Below are 27,756 nucleotides of genomic sequence, written 5' to 3' on the forward strand. Positions count from 1 at the left end.
TGGACTTTAAAGATGAGTGTGGACAATTTTAGACAGTTACAGTTTCATTTCAAGGTATATTATGAAATTCATAGTGTTACTGTAGCATTTTCAATTTGAGAATGAACATATAACAAGAGAAACACTGCACTAGAGTTGAGGAGGATGTGAAAGGTTATTAACACCTCTAATTACTTTCCTGCAAACATCCTCTGGGTCTATGGTTCAGAATTATTTTCTCTTCTATTGATGCCTATACATCTTTGTTTTACTACTTATTGTTTATATGTACTGCTTTATATTCCATTATAAAATATTTAAAATCATAAAAACTGGAAATTTAATTACTTTCATTTTGGTTTCTGTCCATTATAATCCCAATGTCGCAGTTTAGAATTGGTAATTACAAGCTCTTCATCTGCCCCTAATGAGACAAAATTCTTTCATGGTAAAAGTTTTGTCCTTGACATTGTTTCACAGGCACTTTCATCTCCTCACTCACTTAGAAAAAAAAGAAATCAGTAAGTCCTGAAGGATAAACAAATATCACCAAGAAAACTGTAGGAAAAGATAAACGTCTAAAACATTAAAAACTGCCACTCAGTGCTTCTACTAATAATTTCACATTGCAAGACCTGATGAGAAGAAGCAGCAAACCAGTTTTGTCACAAGCTACTACCAATCAATGAAGTACAACTCATGAATTCCACACAGTCTCATTCATGCAAAATCAACAATTTCCATGTAGCAGCAAAAGTTCATAGATTTAATAATATTGAATGCTTTTTGAAAAGTAATAATTTTGAGTATTGGACGATGTCATTATAAATTACTAAAGCACTTAAACTGCTGATGTTTCGACAGACTTGCTGCAGTCCTCTTCAGTGTAGTTCACTGCAGTGAACTGAACTGAAGAGGACTGCAGCAAGTTGGCTGAAATGTTGGCAATTTAGTTGCTTTTGTAGTTTACAATGATGTGGTCCACTACCCGAAATTATTTTATTCAGAATGACAACAGCCATGGAAGACTGCAAAACTAATACTGAATACTATCTTAAAACATTAAGAAAAAATAAAGCTTCAAATTCAAAAACATTATGCTAAAGTGTTCTAAGAACAGCAATCAACACTTCAGTTCAAATACTTCAATGCTTCTGCAAGTTAAAGAAATCATTGTAAATAAGTTTTAACTGTTGCCTGTGCACTGCCACTTTGCTCTTATGAGTATGTTTAAAAAAAGGAGGAAACTGTATTTTTGTGAAATATATATTTCTATTACACGTACATTAATATATCATTTTTTGACATCATCATCCTCCTTCACTTGACACTTCTCAAACTGCTGCACCAACTTTTTATTGCAACAGAACAACTTTTTTGTGATTTTAGTTGTATGGGATTAGACCATGTTCTAAAGCAGGATGTTTCACTGATATGCTCTTCTCAGCTGGCTCGCACTCATGTCACGGCAGTCAGCACCCAGCTGGCTTGCAGCAACTAATGACGGGGAAGGAGAGGTGATGGTAATGGAAGTGAGTGAGTAATCAGAATCAGAATGAGATAGTTTCATAAGAGAAACTGTAGTCAACTGGTCTAATTCTATGGCGGCTAACATCACGTTATGCCAGGATGTGTCACTTTGGAGTGGCTCATTAATGTGTTCCACAGTAAATTTCAAAACTTTCATCTTGTTTAATATTTTGACAAAGCTATATTTCTTATGATTTGTGCAGCCTCTGATGAAGTCCATTTTGTGACAAAATTTAAATTAAGCTAACTTGTACTCCATGACCATTTCCTTTAACATTAAAATTAAAACACAGTATGTAAATGAAAATTACTTATTTTGTTCTCACTAAAGCAGCCATGTGTGGTAGCACTTCTGGAGCACTGCCCATTCAAAGACAAGCTTTTCAAATTAAACCTGTCAGTGAGCTTCTGTGAATAGATTTCATTCTCTTCACTGTAGAAAATACTAGCTGACACAAGCATGTAGATCCAAACAATAACATAATCACAGCTGCAGACTTGTAAAGTTGCAGAATTGCAGTTGCAGTTGAGAATAAGTCTCACAAAATTCTACAAGACTAATTTTATTATGGCACTTATCACACATCTGGCTATCATAGTGCAGGATAATAAGTTCTAATTGTAGCTCAATTTCCACACTATCAACATCAACCAAAAAGGGAAATGTAAAGGCTTTCAAAATCCCAGAAATGAATCTAAAATTCATGGATCGGTTCAGTAAGTATATTTTGATACTGTTCAACATTCCACTCTGCTCCAATGTTTCCATTTCCTAGCTGTCTATTCCACAAATGGAGTTTCATCTAAAAGTCCTGAATGCAGACATACATCTATGCAATCAACTTGTTTTTACCCTGCAATGCTAAATTCAAAGTCATATGGTGCATAACATCGCAGAGGAAGGCCAAATCTACTATCCACTGTTCATTTTTCAGTTCTGCAACAGGCTTACAATTTATGTCTGTAAATTTTCTCTCTTTCGCCCCATAGTTAAAAAAAAAAACTCTCAAGGACTTTACTCCAACTCTGCCAGCATGTTTCACTGTTATATGGCACATCGCCATAGCTGCTTTCCATGTCTTCTCAAAATGGCTTGAACTGGCAGTGTTTGAAAGCATGACTGCAGAAGAAATTTGTTGCCCAAGTCACAACAGTCATTACTTCCCTCATGTTTACGTGGCCACGTTTGCAGCATCGACACCAGAAGCAAACACAACAGCCATAAAATGGCGACAATATTCAGGGCCAGTTTAAGGCGCAAGGGAAACAAGCCGCTGTTTGGTGTGCCCAGCTGAGAAGGGTTCCAGGGGTGTCACAGCTGTGAGATAGCCATATACATAGTGTATCATAATTAGCAGCAAAAACTAATCCATGCAAAAGTATGCAAGGGGAAAGGGGGATGGGAGGGACATCAAATGACAAGTTGTTTGTGTGGAAAAACGTTGTTCTGAAACCAACCCTGACAATACTAGAGTCTGCAGTTCTTTTCCTGTTGATGTGTTAAAGTATTTGTTATGTACTTTAATATTAATGTCATTATGTTTTATGTCCTCATTTTACAAAAAGAAACAAACTGCAATACAGTTTTAGATATTTTACAGTAAAGATAGAAGTTACATTAAGCTTTGCCTTATACAATTTTAAGCCCCATGTTAAAACTGTTTTTATCAACACAACTGTCCATATTATTATTTTTATAGATTATTATTTATGAAATGATTACATGTTTAATATGTAAACTTTAATATTAATTTTTAATGTGACAAGTCCAATTCATTATTTTTACAGATTGTACTTCAATAAATGACTGTGTAGATGAAAATTCCAACACATTTTTATAGATTATTTTTATGAAATGATTGTATGTTAACTTTGAATTTAAAGATGACATGCCCAGTCACATTTACCACCACCTAATGGCCACAGATTGTTATTTAACATAGGCTGCCTCACTCAACAGCAATAATTCATGGTACAAGTGTAAATATGAGCTGACAAAGATGCAGTGTATTGAGAGAATTTAGAGGATCAGGATTTGAAGCTGAGCGACAAACGATTCTACTGCCATCAACATATATCGTGCATAAGGACCATGAAGATAAAGAACGATAAACTAGGGCTCACATGGATACATACAGACAGTCACTTTTTCTTCACTACATTTACGATTTGATTGGAACAGGAGAGGAAATGACAAGCAGTTGTACAGGGTACTGAGAGAGAGAGAGAGAGAGAGAGAGAGAGAGAGAGAGAGAGAGAGAGAGAGACTCAACAAATAGGTCTGCAATTTGAGCACCTTACCATATAGCTTTCCAGATTGGCAAAGCATTCTGCAATTTCACTGAAGGAGTGTTTATAAAGGCATGTTTATTGCTTGCATCTGAACATAAAGTGTTTTCTGTTACTGGCATACAGTCATTCTATGAGTCCATGATCATTGTCACTAGTCAATATAATTGTCCATCTGGATTGTTATTTAGGCAATTGTTATTTAGACAATGGAAACTCCAGGTTGGATTATCAATAACAGGAAAAAGGTACAATGTTACTCACCATAAAGATGACTCATTGCATTGTCTTTGTTTGATTCTATAAATGTATTATTGTAATTCTTGTAGAAATATTAAATCTCATTTGTTACATTTAACTGACAGATTCCAGTGCTGGCTGTGGCTGAAACATATTATGGTATATATATATATATATATATATATATATATATATATATATATATATATATATATATATATATATATATATATATATATATATATATATATATATATATAGTTATAATAGAAGGAAACATTCCATGAAGGAGAAATATACCTAAAAACAAAGATGATGTGACTTACCAAATGAAAGTGCTGGCAGGTCGACAGACACACAAACGAACACAAACATACACACAAAATTCAAGCTTTCGCAACAAACTGTTGCCTCATCAGGAAAGAGGGAAGGAGAGGGAAAGACGAAAGGATGTGGGTTTTAAGGGAGAGGGTAAGGAGTCATTCCAGTCCCGGGAGCGGAAAGACTTACCTTATGGGGAAAAAAGGACGGGTATACACTCGCACACACACACATATCCATCCACACATATACAGACACAAGCAGACAACTGTATATGTGTGGATGGATATGTGTGTGTGTGCGAGTGTATACCCGTCCTTTTTTCCCCATAAGGTAAGTCTTTCCGCTCCCGGGACTGGAATGACTCCTTACCCTCTCCCTTAAAACCCACATCCTTTCGTCTTTCCCTCTCCTTCCCTCTTTCCTGATGAGGCAACAGTTTGTTGCGAAAGCTTGAATTTTGTGTGTATGTTTGTGTTCGTTTGTGTGTCTGTCGACCTGCCAGCACTTTCATTTGGTAAGTCACATCATCTTTGTTTTTAGATATATATATATATATATATATATATTTAAAAAGAAAGATGATGAGACTTACCAAACAAAAGCGCTGGCAGGTCGATAGACACACAAACAAACACAAACATACACACAAAATCTAGCTTTCGCAACCAATGGTTGCCTCGTCAGGAAAGAGGGAAGGAGAGGGAAAGACAAAAGGATTTGGGTTTTAAGGGAGAGGGTAAGGAGTCATTCCAATCCCGGGAGCGGAAAGACTTACCTTAGGGGGAAAAAAGGACAGGTATACACTCGCACACACACACATATCCATCCTCATATACACAGACACAAGCAGACATATATATATATAATATATAATATATATATATTTAAAAAGAAAGATGATGAGACTTACCAAACAAAAGCGCTGGCAGGTCGATAGACACACAAACAAACACAAACATACACACAAACATACACACAAAATTCAAGGACAGGTATACACTCGCACACACACACATATCCATCCACACATACACATATATATATCTATAATAGAGGGAAACATTCCACGTGGGAAAAATATATACTCTATATATGTATATGTGTGGATGGATATGTGTGTGCGTGCGAGTGTATACCCGTCCTTTTTTCCCCCTAAGGCAAGTCTTTCCGCTCCCGGGACTGGACTGACTCCTTACCCTCTCCCTTAAAACCCACATCCTTTCGTCTTTCCCTCTCCTTCCCTCTTTCCTGATGAGGCAACAGTTTGTTGCGAAAGCTTGAATTTTGTGTGTATGTTTGTGTTCGTTTGTGTGTCTGTCGACCTGCCAGCACTTTCATTTGGTAAGTCACATCATCTTTGTTTTTAGGTATATATATATATATATATATATATATATATATATATATATATATATATATATATATATATATATATATTTAAAAAGAAAGATGTGAGACTTACCCAACAAAAGCGCTGGCAGGTCGATAGACACACAAATAAACACAAACATACACACAAAACTCTAGCTTTCGCAACCAACGGTTGCCTCGTCAGGAAAGAGGGAAGGAGAAGGAAAGACAAAAGGATTGGGTTTTAAGGGAGAGGGTAAGGAGTCATTCCATTCCAATATATATATATATATATATATATATATATATATATATATATATATATATATATATATATATATATATATTAATGAAAAATATAGATAGAGATTAACAATAAAGATGACCCTTACAGTTGCAGACACGCACAATGAAAAGGCTGTTATGCATTGCAGCTTTCAGACAAATACTTCTACAGCAAACAACACACACACACACACACACACACACATCCAACAAACAAGCACACCTCATGCACACAACAGTTACAGTCGGCAGATCTGACCGGAATGCAACTATAATGTGAACAGCAATCTGGTGTGGAGAAAGAGGAAGAGGGAAGAGGGGAAGATAGCATAGTATGGGTGTGTGTATGTGGAGGGTGGGGAAGGGGGCAGGGGGGGGGGGGGGGGGAGAGCAGTGTCTGGCGTAGTGTGCAGGGACTAGGGATTGCCAGGCAAAGTATCAGGTGATGAGCTGTGGGGAAAATACGGATAGCAGAAAAGGACATAAGCAGGGAAGGGGATAGGACAGGCAGGTACAACAGCAGAGGGTTGCACACAAAGAGAGTGAGCGAATGTGAAAATGGGGAAGGCGACAGGATGAGAGGGGCAGACACTGTTGGGTGGAGGCTGGGAGGACACTACGTTACTGTAGATTGAGGCTGGGATAATTTTGGGAACAGAGAATAACTCCCTCTGTGCAGTTTAGAAGTGCTGGTGGTGGACCGAAGGATCCAGATGGCTCAGGTAGTGAAGCAGCCATTGAAAAAGGGATGTTATATTCAGCTCCTTGTTGTGCCACAGGGTGGTCTAATTTGTTCTTGGCCAAAGTTGGGTAGGGACTGGTCATCTGGTTGATAGTCATACCAACATAAAAAGCTTCACAATGGTTGAAGCAGACAACACGACTGCTTTCACAGGTGGCCTGGCCTGATGGGATAAGATATACATTTGACAGGACTGCAATAGAAAGTGCTGGATGGGTAAATTGAGTAGGTGTTGCACCTGGGTCTTCCACAGGCATATGAACTCTATGGCAAGAGGATGGGATTGGGAGCTGGAAATGGACTAGAATGCTGTGGAGGTTGAGTGAGCGACAGATCACCATTTTAGGAGGGGTGGGAAGGATCTTGGGTAGGATGACCCTCATTTCAGAGCATGATACAGGCAATCAAAGCCCTGAAGAAAGATGTGGTTCACTTATTCCTGTCCTGGGAGGCACTGGGTGATGAAGGGGACAATCCTTTGCAGCTGGTTCTTTAGGGTGGTGTAAGGATTGAGGGTGTGTGGGAAAGTGGCATGGGAGATGTGTTTACAGACTAGGTCTGTGGAATAGTGCCTGTTTGTGAAGGCTTTGGTGAAACCTTCAGCATATTGGGAAAGAGAGTTCTTGTCATTGCAGATATGCCATCCCCGAGTTGCAGATATGCTGCCCCGGAGTGGCAAGGCTGTTTGGGAAAGAGAGACAAGAACTCCCTTTCTCAGTATGCTGAAAGTATCAAAGAGGTTTTCACAGACAGGCACTATCACCCATTTCCCCATCTATCACCATGCCTGAAATGAGGGACACCCTATCCAAGATCCTTCACACTCCCAATGTGGTGTTCCATTGCCCACGCAACCTCCACAATGTCCTAGTCCATTCCTATGCCACTCCCAATTCCAACCCCTTGCCACAAGGATCATATCCTTCTGAAAGGTCTAGGTGCAACACATACCCACACCACCCCCACCCAGCAGTTGTTATTCCAGTCCTGACACAGGCTTATCTTACCAAATCAAAGGCTGGACCAACTGTGAAAGCAACCATGTTGCTAAGTAGGCTTTGGCTGAAAGCTATAATGTGCAACAGTGTTTTCGATGTGCCTGTCTGCAATGCAGTGGGTCATCTTTATGGTGAATAGCAATCTACCTTTTGCCCGTTGTTGATAATCCAACCAAAAGTTTCCATTGTCTAAATAGTAATGAAGATGGACAATTATATTGACTAGTGAACTAGTGACAATGATCCTGGACTCATAGAATGACTGGATGCCTGTAATAGAAAACACTATATGTTCAGATGCAAGCAATAAACATGTCTTTATAAACTCTCCTTCAATGATACTGCAGAATGCTTTGCCAATCTGTAAAGCTATATGGTAACACGCTCAAATTGAAGACTTGTTTGTTGAGTCTCTCTCTCTCTCTCTCTCTCTCTCTCTCTCTCTCTCTCTCTCGGTACCCTGTACAACTACTTGTCATTTCATCTCCTGTTCCAATCACAAATACAGCAAAGAAAAAACGATTGTGTATACACCTCCATGTGAGCCCTAATTTCTCATACTTTATCTTCATGGTCCTTATGCATGATGTATGTTGGCAGCAGTAGAATCGTTTGGCACTCAGCTTCAAATGCTGGTCCTCTAAATTTTCTCAATAGTGTTTCTCGAAAAGAACGTCACCTTGCCTCCAAGGATTCCCATTTGAGTTCTTGAAGCACCTCTGTAACACTTACATTTTGTTCGAACCTACTTGTAACAAATCTAGCAGCCCATCTCTGAATTGCTAGAATGTCTTTCTTCAATCTGACCTGGTAGTATCCCAAACACTATCAGCACTCAAGAATAGCTCGTACCAGCGTCCTATATGCGGTGTCATTATAGGTGAATCACTCTTTCCTAAAATTCTCCCAATAAACCGATGCTGACCATTTGCCTTCCCTACCACAGTTCTCACATGCTCGTTATGCCTCATATCACTTTGCAACATTAAGCCCAGATATTTAAATGACTTGGACTGTGTCAAGCAGGACACTAGTAGTAATAGTGCATCCAACCATTACAGGTTTATTCTTCCCTACTCATCCACATTAACTTACATTTTTCTAGATTTAGGACTAGCTGCCATTCATTACATCAACTGGAAATTGTGTCTAAGTCATCTTGTATCATCCTATTGTCACTCAACTTCAACACCTTGCCGTACACCACATCATCATCAGCAAACAACTGCAGATTGCTGCCCACCCTGTCTGCCAAATCATTTATCTATATAGAGAACAATAGTGGTCCTATCGTGCTTCCCTGGGGCACTCCTGATGATACCCTTGTCTCTCATGAACACTTGCCATCGAGGACAACATACTGGGTTTTATTATTTAAGAAGTCTCCGATGCACTCACATATCTGTGAACTTATTCCATATATTCATTAACAACCTGCAATGGGGCACTGTGTCAAATGTTTTCCAGAAATCTAGAAATATGGAATCTGCCTGTTGCCCTTCATTCATAGTTCTGAGTATATCATGTGAAAAAAGGGCAAGCTGAGTCTCGCACGAGAGATGTTTCCTAAAACCACGCTGATTCGTGGACATAAGCTTCTTAGTCTCAACAAAGTTTATTATATTCGAACTGAAAATATGTTCAAGGATTCTGCAACAAACAGAAGTTAGGAATATTAGTCTCTAATTTTGTAGGTCCGTTGTTTTACTTTACTTACACACTGGAGTCACCTGTGCTTTTTTCCAGTCACTTGGGACTTTGCGCTGAGTGAGGGACTCACGATAAATGCAAGCTAGGTAAGGTGCCAATGCCACAAAGTACTCTCTGTAAAATCGAACTAGGATTCCATCCAGACCTGGTGATTTATTTATTTTCAAATCTTTCAGTTGTTTCTCTACACCATGTACGCTTATTTCCATATTGTCCATACAGGAGTTTGTCCAATGGTCAAATTATGGTATGTTTGTATGGTTCTCCTGTATTAACTATTTTTTGAACGTGAAATTTAAAACTTCAACTTTCATTTTGCTAGCTTCAACTGCCACACCAGACTGGTCAATAATGGACTGAATAGAAGCCTTAGACCCTCTTAGCAATTTTACATACAATCAGAATTTTTATGGGTGCTCTGCCAGATCTTCTGCTAAGGTGCGACAGTGGTAGTTGTATGCTTCACGTGTAGATCTTTGCACACATGCACAGATCTCTACTAACCTTCAGTTGTCGTCATTTTTGCATCCCCTTTTGAACCTAGAGTGTAACAGACCTTGCTTCCTCAGCATCCACCAAATTTCATTATTAATCCATGGTGGGTCTTTTCTATCATTGATCCACTTACTAAGCATGTAACTCTCCAGACTACAATTTACAATCTGCTTAAACTTTGCCCATTATTCCTCTACATCCATCTTACTGGAACTAAGTGATGCCAATTCACTGTCTAAGCGAGATGTTAGTAACTACTTATCTGCTCTTTCTCACAAAAACACTCTCCTACCCTTCTTGACCGATTCATTGACTTTTGTAATCACAGTTGCTATAATGGCATCATGGTCACTAATCCCCATTTCTATACAGACATTTTTGATAAGTCCAGCCTAAGGTCTACGCTATTTCCATTGCATGTGGGCTGCCAAGCCAACTGCTCGAGACAATTTTCAGAAAAGTGTTCAAAATTATTTCATGTGACTGTATCTGTACCCCTCACAATGAATCCATAGACATCCCAGTCTACGCTCAGCAGGTTAATGTCGCCTCCAACTACTATTGCATGACCTGGGTATTTACACACTACTGACTGTAGACTTTCTTTGAATGATTCTAGAACTGTCACAGGAGAGTCGGGTCGTCAGTAAAAACATCCAGCAATTAACTTAGTTTCATTTACAACTGTTATATGCAACCATGTAACTTTAATGTCACTCCAACCTTAACCTCAATAGAGACAATGTTTTTGGTTCAAATGACTCTGAGCACTATGGGACTTAACTGCTGAGGTCATCAGTCCCCTAGAACTTAGAACTACTTAAACCTAACTAACCTAAGGACATCACACACATCCATGCCCGAGGCAGGATTCGAACCTGCGACCGTAGCGGTCACGCGGTTCCAAACTGACGCGCTAAGAACTGCACGGCCACACCGGCCGGTGACAATGTTTTTGTCAACTGCAATGAACACTCCAATAACCTCTAACTAGTCTTTCAGATATATGTTCCTTGACTCGCTAAATATCTCATAGTTTTCTACTTTGGGTTTCTGCCAGTTCTCGGTCCCAAGGATGATCTGAGTGTGAGAACTTTCCTGGAAGGCAGTAAATTCAGGAATTTTATTACGAACACTTTGACAGTTTACAAATAAAATTGTGACAGTTGAAGTGTCTTTATTCTGAATACTGTTTGACTTCCCTTCCTGTGAATGAACTGGCTAGCACTCATCAGTCACCTTAAACTATCGCCTAGCTTAAAAAACCCTCATGCACACTCACCAAGTACTCCGCTACCCAATTACCTGCTTCCTTTTTGTAGTGCACCCCTGACCGACCAAGGGGAGCCCTACAAATTCTTAGACAATAACACAGCCCAAAAAATCTGCAGCCAAGACTGTCACAGCGTCAACAAAGATTTTGATTGAGACCCTCCACATAGCTCCAAACCAAAGGACTCTAATCAACTTTGGGAATGATGCTGCAAATTGCGAGCTCCACTTGCACCCTATGAGGCCAGCAGCCTTCCTTACCTCTGCCAGCCATCTGCACGAACTGAGGATCACCTCAGAACCCATGCGACAGGCACCATTGGTGCCAAAGTGAGCCACAACTTGCAGAGAATTGGACCTACACACTTGATAGCCACTGATAGGGCCACCTCCACATCTCGGATGAAGCCCCGGCAGACATACCGAGTGCAAGTTGGCTTTCTTTCCAGCCCTGAAGACATTCTGCCTAAGGGGTTACATAATGTGCCCAACATTGGAGCTCCCAATAACCAGCAAAACCATTCCCCCATGTGCTTGCTCAGCCCTTGCTGAAGGAGCAGCCACCTATCCACTCACAAGGTGAATAGGTGAGGCCAGGTGGCTCTCCGCCTTGAGCGATGCGAATGTATTACCATCTGCCACTCACTCTACTGACACTGAGGATCCATTGTGTCAGGTGCACTAGGAGGTGCCTCAGAAGCAGAGCCCACGGGCAGCAAACAGGTGACATGTGAGGTATACCATGCAGAATGCCAGATTCTCTGCCACAACTACACCCCGAGGTAGCATCTTGAAGGTGACCGACCATAGCCAACACCACATTCAGCTGTTCGTGAATTATGGCCAGCTCCTCCCGTGTCCGCACACAGCACGCACACAACCTTTCCATCCTAGCAAGACTAACTGAAGTGAATTATAAAAGCAGACAATCCTAGATATGAGACTTGCTACCCTCCAGATGCGTCAGCAAAGTATGCTGATGCATTATATGTGGAAAACACTGTAAAGGACGAACACTTAACTCACAGCTGAGAGCTGGAGCCTGACCGACTAGCTTACTACATGAACAGATGGTTGCTTTCAAAATGAAACAAATGATCACCTATTGCACTACATACTGAACAAATTTACACTTACAAAAATGCAAGATGAACCCTCTCAAGCAGAAAAATATGCACAAAATTTTATAAATAGATTAGGTGGAAAACACAGAAAAGGATAAACACTTAACTTGCCTCTCTCTAGACATACTAGTATGTACATATAAATGAAAATTATTCAGACACTTATTTCTCTGCCTCCACCAAATGGATAATTTCGGTCACAATGATTTTTGCACATACACTATCTGATTTTCGGTTTCCAAATGTCCGTAATCTCTTGCATGGAAGCCTTTGTAATGTCACTGTGAAATGAATTTTTTCATGGTGTTCAGCGTTTTGAAGCACAATAGATATCTCAAGACACCATCAGATGATGATGATGATGATGATGATGATGATGAGGTCCCACACTCCGAGGAGCGTAGGGAACAATGCGGGAGACCCGCACTGCCGACTAGGCAAGTACCAGGAACACAAAGGCATCTTACACTGACATGTTGTACATTGATGTTGGTGTGTCTTACCTTCACTTTGAAGTTCCTAATCTGGCCATCATGCTACTTTTCATTGATTTAAGCACTGCGCTGTAAGCATATAAGCTCATATTTACGGTTATGCTGAACCTATCAACAGTCATTCCTCTGATGGCACTGCATCGTTTGCACTTACCTTGTGCTGCATAACGATGTCTGACCACCCCATTTTACCGCAAACACTCTCTTCCCAGGCAGTTAATGAGCGTGAATGCTCTTTTTCACCTAGCCGCCTTCTGAACAGATCTGGCCTAAGGCATGTTTCTGAGCCTAACGCTTCTCTTCCTGAAGCTGAAGACACCTTGAAAGGCTATAAAGACTTCATTAATTGCTATATGGATTTTTCAACATGCTGAGACTATTTCTGTTCAAACAGTAACTAATGAAGTCTTTACAGCTTCTGAAGATGTCTCCAGCACTGGGAGATGAAATGTTAGACACAGATACATGCCTTAGACCATAGCCTAATGTTTATACAACTAAAATCACCAAGAATGTAAAGTTCATCCATGAAACCCTACATGATAAGACCAATTTCTTTATTCCAAAACAAAAAAAATGATTTTGGTTTTGTCTCAAAACAAGAATAGACTACATTTTTGACCTCATTACCAAAATACTGTCTTCTCAAAGTAGCCTGCAAGTGTACATGCACACATTAATCCAAAGTAGTGGGGTTGTATGGGTGATGCTGCAGAACTGAAATTTCATTTTCTAAAACATAACAGATTTTTTGCTGTGTTGTGAGGATGAGAGTGTGTGTTTGGATCTTAAGAGCACTCAATGGCAAGGTTATCAGTGCACTTACATTCACTAAAACAAATTGATTTATTTATTGTTCTGTGGGATCAAATTAAGGAGAAGTCTCCATGGTCATGGAACGAGTCAATACATGAAATTATAACACGATAGTAGAAACAGATAAAATGGCATATAAGAAACATATTCAGAAGACAAGTTGTAAGTTTAAATAGCACTGGAATTTGCTTAATTTTTTCAGCTCTTCCAGGAGCTCCTCAACAGAATAGAAGGAGTGAGGCATGAGGAAACTCTTCAGTTTACACTTAAAATTGTTTGGGCTACTGCTAAGATTTTTGAGTTCTTGTGGTAGCTTATTGAAAATGGATGCAGCAGATTACTGCACTCCTTTCTGTACAAGAGTCAAGGAAGTGCATTCCACATGCAGATTTGATTTCTGCCTAGTATTAACTGAGTGAAATCTGCTAACTCTTGGGAATAAGCTAATACTGCCAACAAATGACATTAAAGAAAATATATAATGTGAGGGCAATGTCAGAATTCCCAGACTATTGAATAGGGATCGACAAGAGGTTCTCGAACTTACACCACATATAGCTCGAACAGTCTATTTTTGAGCCAAAACTACCCTTTTTGAATCAGAAGAATTACCCAAAAAATAATACCATATGACATAAGCGTATGAAAATATGCGAAGTGGACTACTTTTTGTGTTGAACTGTCACTTATTTCAGATACTGTTCTAATGGTAAATAAAGCAGCATTTGGTTTCTGAACAAGATCCTGAACATGGGCTTTCCACAACAGCTTACTATCTATCTGAACGCCTAGGAACTTGAACTGTTACATCTCGCTTATAATATGCCCGTTCTGTCTCATCAAAATATCGGTTCTTGTTCAATTGTGAGTTAGAAACTGTAAAAACTGATTCTTACTGTGATTTAGCATCAAATTATTTTCCACAAGCCCCGAACTTATTTCATGAACTACATTATTTGATAGTGTTTCAGTATTACACAAAAGATCCTTCACTACGAAGGTGGTGTCATCAGCAAACAGAAATATTTTTGAATCACCTGTAATACTAGAAGGCATATCATTTATATAAATAAGAAACAGCAGTGGCCCCAGCACCGAACCTTGGGGAACGCCCCCCTTAACAGTGCCCCATTGGGACTGAACATCACTACCACTCTCAATATTGCAGAGAATTACCTTCTGCTTTCTGTTCTTAAAGTAAGAGGTGAACCAATTGTAAGCTACTCCCCCTACTTCATAATGGTCCAACTTCTGCAGTAATATTTTGTGGTCAACACAGTCAAAAGCCTTTGTTAAATCAAAGAAAACACCTAGCGATCACAACCTTTTATTTAATCCATCCAAAACCTCATAGAGAAAAGAGAATATAGCATTTTCACTTGTTAAACCATTTCTAAAACCAAACTGTACATTTGACAGCAAATTATTTGAATTTAAATGCTCCAGTAACCTTGTATATACAACCTTCTCGATAACTTTAGCAAACACCGATGGCAGAGAAATAGGTCTAAAATTTTCAACATTATCCCTGTCTCCTTTTTATTAAGTGGCTTCACTACCGAGTACTTTAATCGGTCAGGAAACTGACCACTCCTAAAGGAAAAGTTACAGATATGGCTAAGTACTGGGCTAACATACATAGAACAATACTTCAGTATTCTGCTAGATACCCCGTCATATCCATGAGAGTTCTTGGTCTTTAGTGATTATTAACTCAATCTCCCTCTTGTCAGTATCATGGAAGAGCATTTCAGGTAACAGTCTCGGAACACTTTTTTCTAAGAGTGCTATATGATTCCCTGTTGGGACTAGGTTTCTATTTAGTTCACCTGCTATATTCAGAGACTGATTATTAAATACTGTACATATATGCGACTTATCAGTAACATGGACATTCCCACTGCGCACTGATTCTATATCCTCGACCTGTCTCTGTAGACCAGCCACTTCCTTTACGACTGACCATATGGTTTTAATTTTATCCTGAGACTTAGCTATTCTATCTGCATACCACATACTTTTTGCCTTCCTAGTAACATTTTTAAGCACCTTACAATACTGTTTGTAATGGGCTGCTGCATTTAGATTTTGACTGTTTCTAACGTTTTGATATAATTGCCACTTTGTACTACAAGATATTCTTATCCCTCTACTCAGCCACTCAGGCTGCCTGTTTGTGCTAGTACCCTGTTTTGAACGTTCTAACGGAAAGCAACTTTCAAAGAGCATGAGAAAAGTCTTGAGGAATGCATTATATTTATTGTCTACTGTATCAGCACTATAAACATCTTGCCACTCTTGTTTCTTGATAAGGTTTACAAAGGTCTCTACAGCAACGGGATCAACTTTCCTAAGAAGTTGATAACTACAGTTAACATGTGTTGCAGCACAAAAATATTTTAGAGTTAAAATTTGTGCATCATGATCTCAAATGTGGAGATAATCACTAAAATTGTTGCACACTTTTGCACTCAAAATGACCACACAGTCACTCTATCTCAAATGCACTGAAACAGCTTAGAAAGAGGAAAAGTAGCTAAGCATGAAATTAATGTCACTGGCTGTCCACTTAAAAAAAAACTTGTGTGAGCCAATCATCCCATGAACACATTAAAACCATATCCTCAAAAATCTTGGGAAAAATGTTGGACAATTCACAAAACTTTAAAACTTGAAGTACATTCATTTGTACATAACTTAAAATAGAAGGCAGATCCAGCAGCAAAGCCCCTGCATTCCACTTGTCAGAAAATAAAAACACATTCCAATAAAATGTGATGTACAGTGATCTGTACACCACAAGCACCATACACTGGAGGGTCCTTTCACCAAAGCAGGAAGCCAAGTGTCGTAGGCTGTGCCCTATGTGAAGATCTTGTCCTTTCAAGATAGATCTGCCCTCTTATCCCCACAATACCCATGTACCCTAGCACCCAGCAGAAAGACACCTCCTTCCCCAGTCTTTGTAGCTGGAGGAGGGCATGCTGCATATTCTGGACTACTTTATATGCTGGGTACAAACATCTCACAGAGTGAAGGACGCTCAAAGAATTGGAAGAAACAGACAAGAAATTTGGCACTGGAAGTACGACTCGTCTGCTCTAGTGTCCAGAAGATCGCATATAATTCTGCATCAAAGACAGTAAATTCTTGAGGCAGTCCGACCTTGGGGAAATTATCTGGGAAAATGATAGAGCAACCAACCCCCGTTTAGACTCATCCGTAAAGACGGCCACATAGTTGTGGTGCTCACATAAAATGTCAGAAAATATTCCATTAAAAACAGAAGCAGGAGTGCAATCTCTCCTGTAATGCACCAAATCTAAAATTATCCTCAGCTTCCACAGTAACCAGGCCAGCAGACAGTGAAACCCAGGATTTGCGATCATACTTGCTCCATATCATGTGACTCCAGCATACGACACACATGGATCCCAAACAGCATTGTGGCTCATGGATGGTTGGAGAAAAAGTGCTCCAGAGGTGGATGAGCAATAGTATGTTATGCAGGTGAAGTCGGAGCTGTGAGAAACTTAAATGCCTGAGGTACCATGAGGAACTGCCACAAGATGGTGAGTGTGGTTCCCCAGCCTCAGCACAGAGACGGGACTGGTCCTATAAGCACCCAGAGTCAGCCAAATCCCTTCATGGTGGACAGCGCCGATGATCTTCAGATGATAAAGCCTCACTGATCCATACACTGTGCATCCTGAGTGCAGCCGTGAATGCAAGAAAGCCGTATAAAACTGGAGAATACATGCTCTGTCTGCTCCCTGAGATCTGTGGCTAAGGAGCTTTATGATGTTCAGTGCCTTGATGTTCAGATTGCTGAATGGCACTCAACTGACCACCAAGGTACGGGTCACTTCATAAGACGGCCTGAAGGCTTTAGGATGGCTACGTCAGTGGCATGATGGATCACTCGTGTGATGTAGTCCACCAATTCCTGGGTGTTGTTGTGGCATTCAAGGACAGCCAACTGGCTGGCTGAACAGTACCCAGTTAGTGTCAATCATCATCCATCTTAGTAGCTTCTGTTCCAGTAGGTGGATCCACAGTGGGAAGTGGTCACTGGAAGAAGGTCAACAGTTGCTTCCCACTGTGCTGACTGCCTGGAGAGCAGAAAGAGAGATCAATGGCTGAGGATGACCCAGTAGCAGTCAATAAACTAGTGGGATTGCACGTGTTGAGGATGCACAGTTCCTGAGACTCAATCCCTGGGGCAAGTATAGTTCGAGCCTCATAATACTGTTACCAATGACCTCGCTGTTTGGTCCCCTCCCCCAAATAAATCAACCAACCGACCCCATAATACATTATGGGCACTGAAATAGCCCAGTAGGAAAAGTGGATGGAGGAGTTGTTCAATAAGGCTTGCGAGAGTATCAGAGTCTACTGCACCCTGTGGAGGTAAATACATTGAGCAGATAGTGGTCTTCTGACCCAAATGAACTGCAGTGGCTACCGTTTGTAGGTCAGTAACGAAAGAGAGAGCAGGGGAGTGGTGTGTGATATTGACAAACACAGCGAAACCTCCCTTAGTTCTGTCCCCAGTCAGATCATCCTTTTGACGGAGGACACAGCTCAGCAGCACGGGGCATCAGTGACTTTGAAATATGTTTCTTGTAAACACAAGGACAGGAACCTGGAGTTTCAGTTTCTCCACATGAGTCCTGAACCCATTCATGTTCCACTATAGTATGGGAGCCATCTATCACAACTGTTGTACTTTCACCCTGTCTTTCTGCCAGGGTGGGGAGCCTGTAACTGCCCCAGGCTGGCTTCACACTCCACTGGCTCTGAATCAGAAGCAGCAAAGCTATCAAGGTGAATGATATCGACAGTATCTGTGGTGCAAGCTTCCCATTTGCTTTTTTTTAGACTGGGAGGACCTTGGAGGTGGTGCCGCAGCAGCAGTGGAGGCAGTCCCATATTTTTTACCAGGCCCTGCCTTTGGAGGTACTGGAGGGTCCACAATGGTGGCAACTGTTCCTTCGTCTGATGTTCACAGGAGGGCTATGGGCTCTGAAACAACTGCAACTTGACATGTGCACTGACAAACGCAGGCACTAGTGCTGATGCTCCATTTGCATAGAAGCATTTGCTGTCAAAAGGGGCTTTTTAAGGGCTGAAGCAAAAGATGTAGTGAATCTGAGAAGCTGCATGGCTTTATAAATCTTCTTGGCCTCTCCATAAGAGATGTCTCAATCTCTTGTATCTTTCATTCTTCAAGGAAGACACAGCAATCACTACTCCAGACAAGCTGATCCTCAGAGCAATTGACACACTTTGGAAGGGAAGAGCAGCCACTTTTGCCACAAGCAGTTTTAGCCTTACATCCTAAGGTGGCATGCCCAAAGATCTGTCATTTAAAACAGTACACAGGGTTGGGGACATACTGCTGTAGACTTAGTCGAAGGAAACCTGCCTTGATATGCCCTGGGAGGTAAGGATGAAAGAGTCACATTTTATGAGGTCCCCATCCACCCTTTTCAATATATTTTGCAAATCAACAATCCCTTCTTTAGCCCACTTATCCTTCAATTTATCCTTGGGAATGTTGACAAGATCTCTACAGGCCAAAATACTTTTGCTATAGTTTAAGGTGTAGCGGAGCTCTGTTTCTATGGCATATTCCCCAAGGCACTTTGTTTTCCAGAGGTTGGTGACTTGTTGGGAACTAGCAGTTTCAACCAACAGCATTCCATTATGCAATCACTTGATGGATTTCAGAGTACCTGTGCCACCAGCAGTCCATACTTTCTGCCAGGAGGAGCAAATGGCTGGTCCCCAAGGGGAGCTAGGGAAATAAGCCTTATTCAACTGAGGTGCAGCAAGTTTCACAAAAGTTGCCCCCTAAAGACTTTAACAGCCACGAATCTAATCAATGTGCAGCACAAATTGAGATTGAGGGGGTTTCCATTCTCATGATCCAGGTGGTCAAGCCAAGATCCCTGCTCCCTGCCATGCCATACAGTGGTTGCTGAACCTTGCCCATAGCTTATGATGACGGGGGATTGGCAGCACTTAATAGTCCCCAGCTCGGGAACCCTGTGGTCGCCAAATGAATGCTGAGCCCCTGAGGGCTTGTGAGGAAGAGGATCGTGGTAAAAGAGAAGACTGCTTTTAGACAGAAGTCTTCTACAATAGCTTCATTTAGCTAACTTGAACTCCCTCTCCAAGCTTCTGCTGCTGTGGCAACTATTCATTGTACCCCTCCTCCATAATTATCACATTCACAGCCTAAAAGAGGGCAGAAAAGGATCCTCTTGACAGAGAATTAAGTTCTGGACCACTTCTTAAACACGGATGATGTGTATCACCATTCTAAAGACTGTCTATTGCTCTCTCACTTATAATAATGAAGTCAAGTTTTGTTCTCTGTGGCAGTTCATGTTGTCAGCATTACACTCCAAAAAAAGTAGTTGAAGTTTGCAAATATATTATCTTGTCTTCATCATGGTGAGCACAACTACCTTAAATTTATTAAATGAAGGTGACATTTTCTGAGTTTAGGCTGTTTTCATTTAAACCTCTTCTTCATTTCACAACATTATTCCCATCTTAAGTGCACCGACTGTTTGTCAAACCAAACCGAAACAAATGGAAAATCACATGAATGTACCATCATTTTCATACATATATCACATTATTCTAGCACCCTATCCTTCCGTTAAGTTACGCTCACACCATTATGTCCGCATTTCATGACTAATATAGCTTGCATTTTATATACCTAATCACTCAATAATGGCATAAAAAGGGTAAACACGTTGTGGGACAAAGAAGAAGTCTAACTAAATGTATCATTTTGTAGCCAGAATGAGATTTTCATTCTGCAGCGGAGTGTGCGTTGATATGAAACTTCCTGGCAGATTAAAACTGTGTGCCAGACTGAGACCCGAACTCAGGACCTTTGCCTTTCACAAGCAAGTGCTATATCATCTGAGCTACCCAAGCACGACTCATGCTACGTCCTCACAGCTTTACTTCTAACAGTATCTTGTCTCCTACCTTCCAAACTTCACAGAAGTTCTCCTGCAAACCTTGCAGTTGGAGCACTTCTGGAAGAAAGGATGTTGCAAAGTGAAGTTTGGAACATAGGAGACAAGATACTGTCAGAAATAAAGCTGTGAGGACGGGGCGTGAGTCGTGCTTGGGTAGCTCAGATGGTAGAGCACTTGCCCGTGAAAGTCCAAGGTCCCGAGTTTGAGTCTCACTCCGGCACACATTTTTAGTCTGCCAGGAAATTTCATATCAGTGCACACTCCACTGCAGAGTGAAAATCTCATTCTGGAAACATTCCCCAGGCTGTGGCTAAGCCATGTCTCCACAATATTCTTTCCACCAGGAGTAATAGTTCTGAAAGGTTCGCAGGAGAACTTCTGTGAAGTTTGGAAGGTAGGAGACGAGATACTGTCAGAAAGCTGTGAGAACGTGGCGTGAGTTGTCTTGGGTAGCTCAGATGGTAGAGCACTTGCCCACGAAATGCAGAGGTCCCAAGTTCGAGTCTCGATCCAGCACACAGTTTTAATCTGTCAAGAAATTTCGCATCATTTTGTGTTTGTGACTTAGCGTCTTACGCACCTATTGTTGTCACATCCCATATTATGTATATGTATATTATATATACAACTGTATCAGTCTGCTACTGACATTCCATTCCCTGGCCCAGCCCCTTAGTCAGTTTCAAATACTGTAAATACTTAATGTCCTTCTATGACACATACAGTTACAGGCTTTAACATATTATTTCAACTGCTACTCCCAGGTGATTTCATCAGTTGGAATACATTAACACATCCGCAAAAGGTCACACCTCTTGTTGGCACCAATTTAAATTACGCTGTCTCTTTTGGAAATATTCTCCAACAGAATATTGCATACTGCACATGTACTTACTTTATGAGCAGTTCGAGGAATTTTATGTGATGCAGTGCTGCTTGATGTATAGGATAGTACTCATCATAGCACTGATTAATTTCATCCGAGCGTTCTGACACAAGATACTTAACACAGTTCCAGGCACCACGCTCACAAGCAATGTGCAATAGTGGGCGACGCTGTTGCCATGGCAACCAGTGATCCTCACACTGTTGGGTCAGCAATTCCAGGATGTCTGCCTGAAAAATAATACCACAGTTACAGCAAGTGCATCAACAAGAGGCTAATTCAAGTGAATTCGGGACCTCTTACTATAGGTAATTTTCCACAAATGACTACTCTGTGAAGTATGTACTTATTCATACTAATTACAATCTACCTTTCAGCTGCCTGTTACCTCTTTACTTACATATTACATGTGAGTGAGCATTACCTCTCTGTTATTTCTCACATAATAAAGTGAACATCCACAATCAATGTTTCAGTTACTCATTCTGGATGGTATAAAAAATACAAAAGATAGATAAACTGGGAGGAATAAGATTGGGGTGCACATACTATTTATGCCCAAGTCATTAGTGAAAGCACTATCCCAGATTGGATAAGGATAAGTCATGAAATTGGCAGCAGCCTCTGGGTTGGGGCCATTTTGCAATATGACTGCAGAACTGTAGAAAATCTTAATCAGGGCAGCCAAAAGAAGATTTCAAACCTGTCCCACCCAATTATAAGTCTAGTACCTTAACCAGTGTGACACTGGTCATCCTACAAATGTAGCTCAAAAATTAACATGCAGATAAAAACTAGATACTCACCAAGCGGTGGCAGAACACACTATAAAAGACAGTTGTAATTGGCAAGCTTTCGGAGCCAGTGGCTTCTTCTTCAGACAGAAGGGCTGGAGGGAAAGGAAGAGGGGTGAGGTAAAGGACTGAAGAGGTCTAGGAAAAGGGGAAGATTTCAGGAAAGTCACCCAGAACTGATGACTTTTCTGAAATCTCTACCTTTTCCTAGACCTCTCCAGTCCTTTACCTTCACCCTTCTTCCTTCCCCTTCAGCCCTTCTGCCTGAAGGAGCCGCCACTGGCTCCAAAAGCTTGCCAATTACAACTGTCTTTTATGTGTGTGTTTTGCTGCCGATTGGTGAGTAGATTTTTTTAATCTACCCAATTAAATAATTTTGTCAATAATTGATTGTTTTTGTTGTTATAGATAAAAATTATGGTACAAGAAAGATATATAGATTGAAACTAAATGAGAAAAAGTTTAATTGAAAGGGGAGAGAATGCACATACATAAGATAAATGACAAACAATGCACACAACCACAATTAAAAACAATGCTAAACAGCAACACCAGTTCAACTCTGAATGTGACACACAAGGAGTAACTACTATCTACTATCTAACTATCAAGCCACGAAAACATATTGGAGCTGACAGGCTAACAAATGTGCAAAACAGACTGTAAATCTCTCAGTTTCACAACTTTAAAATAAAGATGTGGTGTGAGGAAAGGTGAATACAAAATGTTCAAATGAAGGAAAGAAAAAATAAGTTCTCTAGTACCCAATACCAGGTGAGAAAATGCAGCATGTAAGTAACTGTAAACAGGAAGGAACAGTCATCTCTTGCTATTTCCTACACATCTGATGAAGAAAGTTGTTAAGTTACAAAATCTTGAGCTTCAATGTATTTCCTCCTTTTGGGTGTCTGCCACATCTACTTCCTGCTTCTGCCTTAGCAAATGGCAAACAGAATACAGGCAAGAAAAACTACATAGCAAAGGTTGGCAAAATACCTGATTCCAAAGTTGCAGCGACACATGAACAGCTACAATATAATAGGACAACTGAAGAAAGTTATGGGCATAAGTCGGCAACAACAGTGTGAACTTTCCATGAAAAGCTTCGTGTGGGAGTACACACACACACACACACACACACACACACACACACACACACACACCCAAACATTAATTGCAAATAAAAATAACTTATGTACTCTCTCATACACAAAAGACTGTGGAAAGAATATATGCAGCTGGTGAACAGTATGAGTTGTCTCACATGTGGCCCTGACTTTAATGTAATTTATCAATGGTGGCATTATGGCAGTAGTGGGCAGGTACATGGGTTAGATTATCCAGTGGGAATGATTGTGTTGGTAGGAACACTGGTGTTGAAAACTGGTTTTTGGACAAGGTCAGTGAGAAAATTTGCAAAAGAGGAAAGCATGGGAGAGGAATTTGGTACAAGTGTTGAGGGATTTAGTTTTGGAACATATATGTTTACCAGAGGCTCATAAGTTATGAGGAATGGTGACAGCTGTTGAATAGTATATCATGTTTCTTTTTGGTTGGTTAGATGTGGACCAACGTTTGGAAATGAGCTACAAAAAATAGAGGTCAGCATCCATGAAGATAGTTTTGAATTTGGAGTACAATTAGATGGGCTGTAGATGGAGAAAGGACTTGGGCTGATGAAGTGGAAGAATTGTTGTACATTAAGAGCGCAAACCACAAAAATATAATCAATGAATTATGGGAAGTATAGGAACATAACTTCAACATGGCCCATGAAAAAGCTGCCAAAGGATAAGGACCATCCTTGTTCCCGTGTAGCAATCCACATGACATATTTGTATATGCTTGGCTCTCAAAGATGAAGAAATTGTAAGTAAGAATGAAGATTTTTATTGTGGCAATGAGTGAGGATTAAGGGATGTGGTTGGTATGGGCGACAGTGTTGAATGGAAAAAAGATCATACATATTGGGATTTTGTCAGCTTTGACAAAGCAGGTTTCAGACAGGAAGGTGTTGGGAGTGGATCTGAAACACTCCAGGAGTTATTAGTATATGTAGTGTGGGAGGATTTTGGGTCATGAGTTACAAGTGCTGCCCTGCCAGGATTGAAATGTATCTGGTTGGGCCTTTGAAGTCTATCACAATGGAACAGTCAGTGTGATTGTCTTTGCATACTTTAGATGATATGTAGAAGACAGAGCTGTGTGGATCAGAGGAGCTTTATAAGAGGCTGTTGCGAAACTTTGTGAGGTCCTGTAGTTGTAATAGTTTTTCACAGTCCAGTACGGAATGACGGAAGGAGGTTCTTTATACATTGGAGTGTCCAAGAATTGATGTACACTTTTGACATATAACCCCCATGGTAAAGTACTCCTGTAATGGAACCCTTATCTCAGGGAGGATGATCACAGAATGATCTGTATTAAAATCACAGACAGCACAGGACTAAGTTAAAGTACAGTTTCAGGTCTCAGAAAAGATTTCACAAAGAATATGAAAGTTACACTTGAAATGAGGAATATCTAAAGTGCTGGTGGAGACTGGTTTTGAGGGATTGGAGCAGGATTACCTTTGGGCTGAGGTCAAAACTGTTTAAAGCAAAAGTTTAATGGTTACTCTGTCTGTGGGTTTCATCTGAAAGGTGAAATGGCATTTCTAACTGAAGCGCTGAGTGAGTGAGATCAGATACATACAAAATATGTATTATGAATGTAATGTCCCATAACAGTTAACACTATTTGGAATGTAAGTTAGTAGGATGTACTTTCACAATGGAATTTTCTGTCATTTCAAAAGAAATTATGCACTGATACGATATTTTTAAAACAAAACAAACAGATGGATGGCATTTATCTTACTCACTTGGTCACCATCTATCGCATAAAAAACTGCACTCTGCAGTTTGTCACTTGATCTATCAGCAACACTTTCATTGGGCACTCGGCATTTTCCACGTTCTTCACAGTTTTGATTGTGAGGTCCTGGCCAACACATACGTGCCTCCACGTCAATTCGAGCACCATGCTTGAGAAGAATTTCAACACATTCCTCATACCTATAAATATAGATTTTCTTGAATAAAAATGTATTCACAGAAGAAAAAATTCTTTAAATAGATGCCTTACTTTTGCACATATTATAGGTTCACATTAATTAGGAGTTTCCAGCCTTTTAAGATCTGTAGCTTTCCATGATACAATTAATGAACACTGGGGGGAAAAGTAATAAATTTGTAAGACAAACTAATATGTATACAATACTGTTTAAATGAAAAGAATATACCAAGCAGAATGTGCACATAATTAATGAACATTGCTCATTATGGACGTAAAAAAAGAAATATTCTCAATGGCCCATTACATATGATAAAAAAAAAGCATGGATACAGCGGCCAAAAGTGCCTCTAACCCAAGACAGCAACTTTTTACGTCTTTGAGTGCTTTTGGTAACTTCAGTGTCAAATCCTTCACAATTCACATTGCAGCTGATTCTAAGAATAGCTCTGTCAATGCACAGCAGATATAAGATATTGGAGACACTACTGCAGTCTTTCTCAAAAACTTTTCTGTGAAAGTTACTCAGGTCCAAATTTATAACATAAGAATCAGGAAGATCCAAAGAAACAACAGTTTGCTTCTCTGTGCAAATATACTGCAGATGTAAAAGTGCTGTTCAGTACTATTTAAAACCTGTTGTAAGAATGAAATCATTGTTAAAGCATAATAATTTGTCTACAAAGGCTTAGTTCATAATAATACATCCAGATAACTAAAAATTGAAAATAATTCGAAAATGATTGTTTTGTTTACTAAAAGGAAAGTTGCTACTCATCATATAGCGGAGATGCTGAGTCGCAATAGGCATAACAAAAAGACTGTCACAAACGAGCTTTCGGTCAGCAAGGCCTTAGTCAAAAATAGACGACAGACACAGACACAGACACACAATCACACAGACGCAACTCGTACCTACATGACTGCAGTCTCTGGCAACTGAAGCCACACTGCCAGCAGCAGGACGAGTGCATGATGGGAGTGGCGACTGGGTGGGGGTAAGGAGGCTGGGGCAGGAGGGGAGTGATAGTAGGGTAGGGCTGGGGGACAGTGAAGTGCTGCAAGGGAGTGCACAGGGACGAGGAGTAGAGAGGGTAGGGCAGCTATGTGCAGCCGGGAGTTTAGGGAAGTGGTAGGGGGGAGGGGGAGTAGCTATCCTCCCCCGACTACACATAGCTGCCTTACCCTCTCTCCATGTCGTCTCTGCATGCTCCACAGCAGCACTTCACTGCTCCCCACCTCTACCCTATTATCCCTCCCCCTCCCAGCCACAGCCTCCACCTTACCCCCACCCAGTTGCCCAATCATGTGTTGGTGCTGCTGCTCGCAGTTTGGCTTCATGGCTTCAGTTGCCGTGTGTGTGTGTGTGTGTGTGTGTGTGTGTGTGTGTGTGTGTGTGTTGTCTATTTCTGATGAAGGCCTTGCTGGCCAAAAGCTTATTTGTGACAGTCTTTTTGTTGAGCCTATCTACAACTCAGCATCTCCACTATATGGTGAGTAGCAACTTCTTTTTCATAATATTGTACATTTTGTCCTGGAGTTTCCATTATTTGTTTCTTTTATTTGCATTATAAAGAAACAGTTCAGCAACTGCAATTATCTTAGACTGATTTGTAGAGAAATAGTATAACCCAGTGTTCCATCATTTCATGATATATTGATTTGTTACATGACCTGATGTAACAGATGTTTCTGTACAACCAGATAGGCTATGGGTTTAATTTTCTCACAATATTTTGATAACAAACCAACTTGTCTTCAGCTATTGTGAATAACAACAGTCTACAACTATGTACTCTCTGGACCTCAGTCAACCAGTTCTGTAATAATGGTTATGTGGCAATATTTGTAATTCTACAGAAAACTACTGCTGGCACCAACAATTAAGCATGGATATAAAAACTGGAATGATACTATTGCCAGGAATCAAATGTAACAGTCAACAACAGCAGCACCTGAACCATGCAGCTACAGAATTTGTTGAATTACAGTTGAAAATTAAGTCAAAACCTAACTGGACGAGTGAAACTCTATGTGTTAAAAGTAACCACAGCTTATTTTAAAAAGTCTATCAATGTAAAGTCTTGACTAGTAGCACAGTGTATTACAGTTCTTTGATCAAAATGAGCGCAAATTTTTCTAATATACTAGCAACCCACTCAGGCTTCACACAGGTAGCATTAGTTATCTACAGCCACATGGTTTATCTGGAAAAGAGTAAAAAATTATATATCACAGATCTTCCTTATGAATCAGACTATCTATTAATGAAAACAGAATCAAAATTCCTGCTGTACTTCCTGAGATTGGCCTTTACATACATACAGAAAAACATTGCAGGGACTTTAATTTCTAATATAGATAGAT

At 40.3% G+C, this 27,756-nt stretch overlaps 1 protein-coding gene across 2 annotated transcripts in view; it reads right to left on the minus strand.

Moving 5' to 3' along the window:
- The window catches only part of LOC126100834 (ankyrin-1), a 135,012-nt gene that overhangs the window by 54,356 nt on the left and 52,900 nt on the right, over positions 1-27,756 (minus strand). For both annotated transcript variants that reach the window (XM_049911488.1, XM_049911487.1), the window contains exons 4-5: positions 25,199-25,391; positions 21,551-21,771 (exon numbers count right to left, since the gene is read on the minus strand). In XM_049911488.1, the coding sequence (XP_049767445.1) occupies positions 21,551-21,771; positions 25,199-25,391 (414 nt within the window). The remainder of the gene's footprint in view (positions 1-21,550; positions 21,772-25,198; positions 25,392-27,756) is intronic.

The sequence above is a fragment of the Schistocerca cancellata genome, chromosome 9 (genome assembly GCF_023864275.1).
Source record: "Schistocerca cancellata isolate TAMUIC-IGC-003103 chromosome 9, iqSchCanc2.1, whole genome shotgun sequence".
Lineage (NCBI taxonomy): Eukaryota > Metazoa > Arthropoda > Insecta > Orthoptera > Acrididae > Schistocerca > Schistocerca cancellata.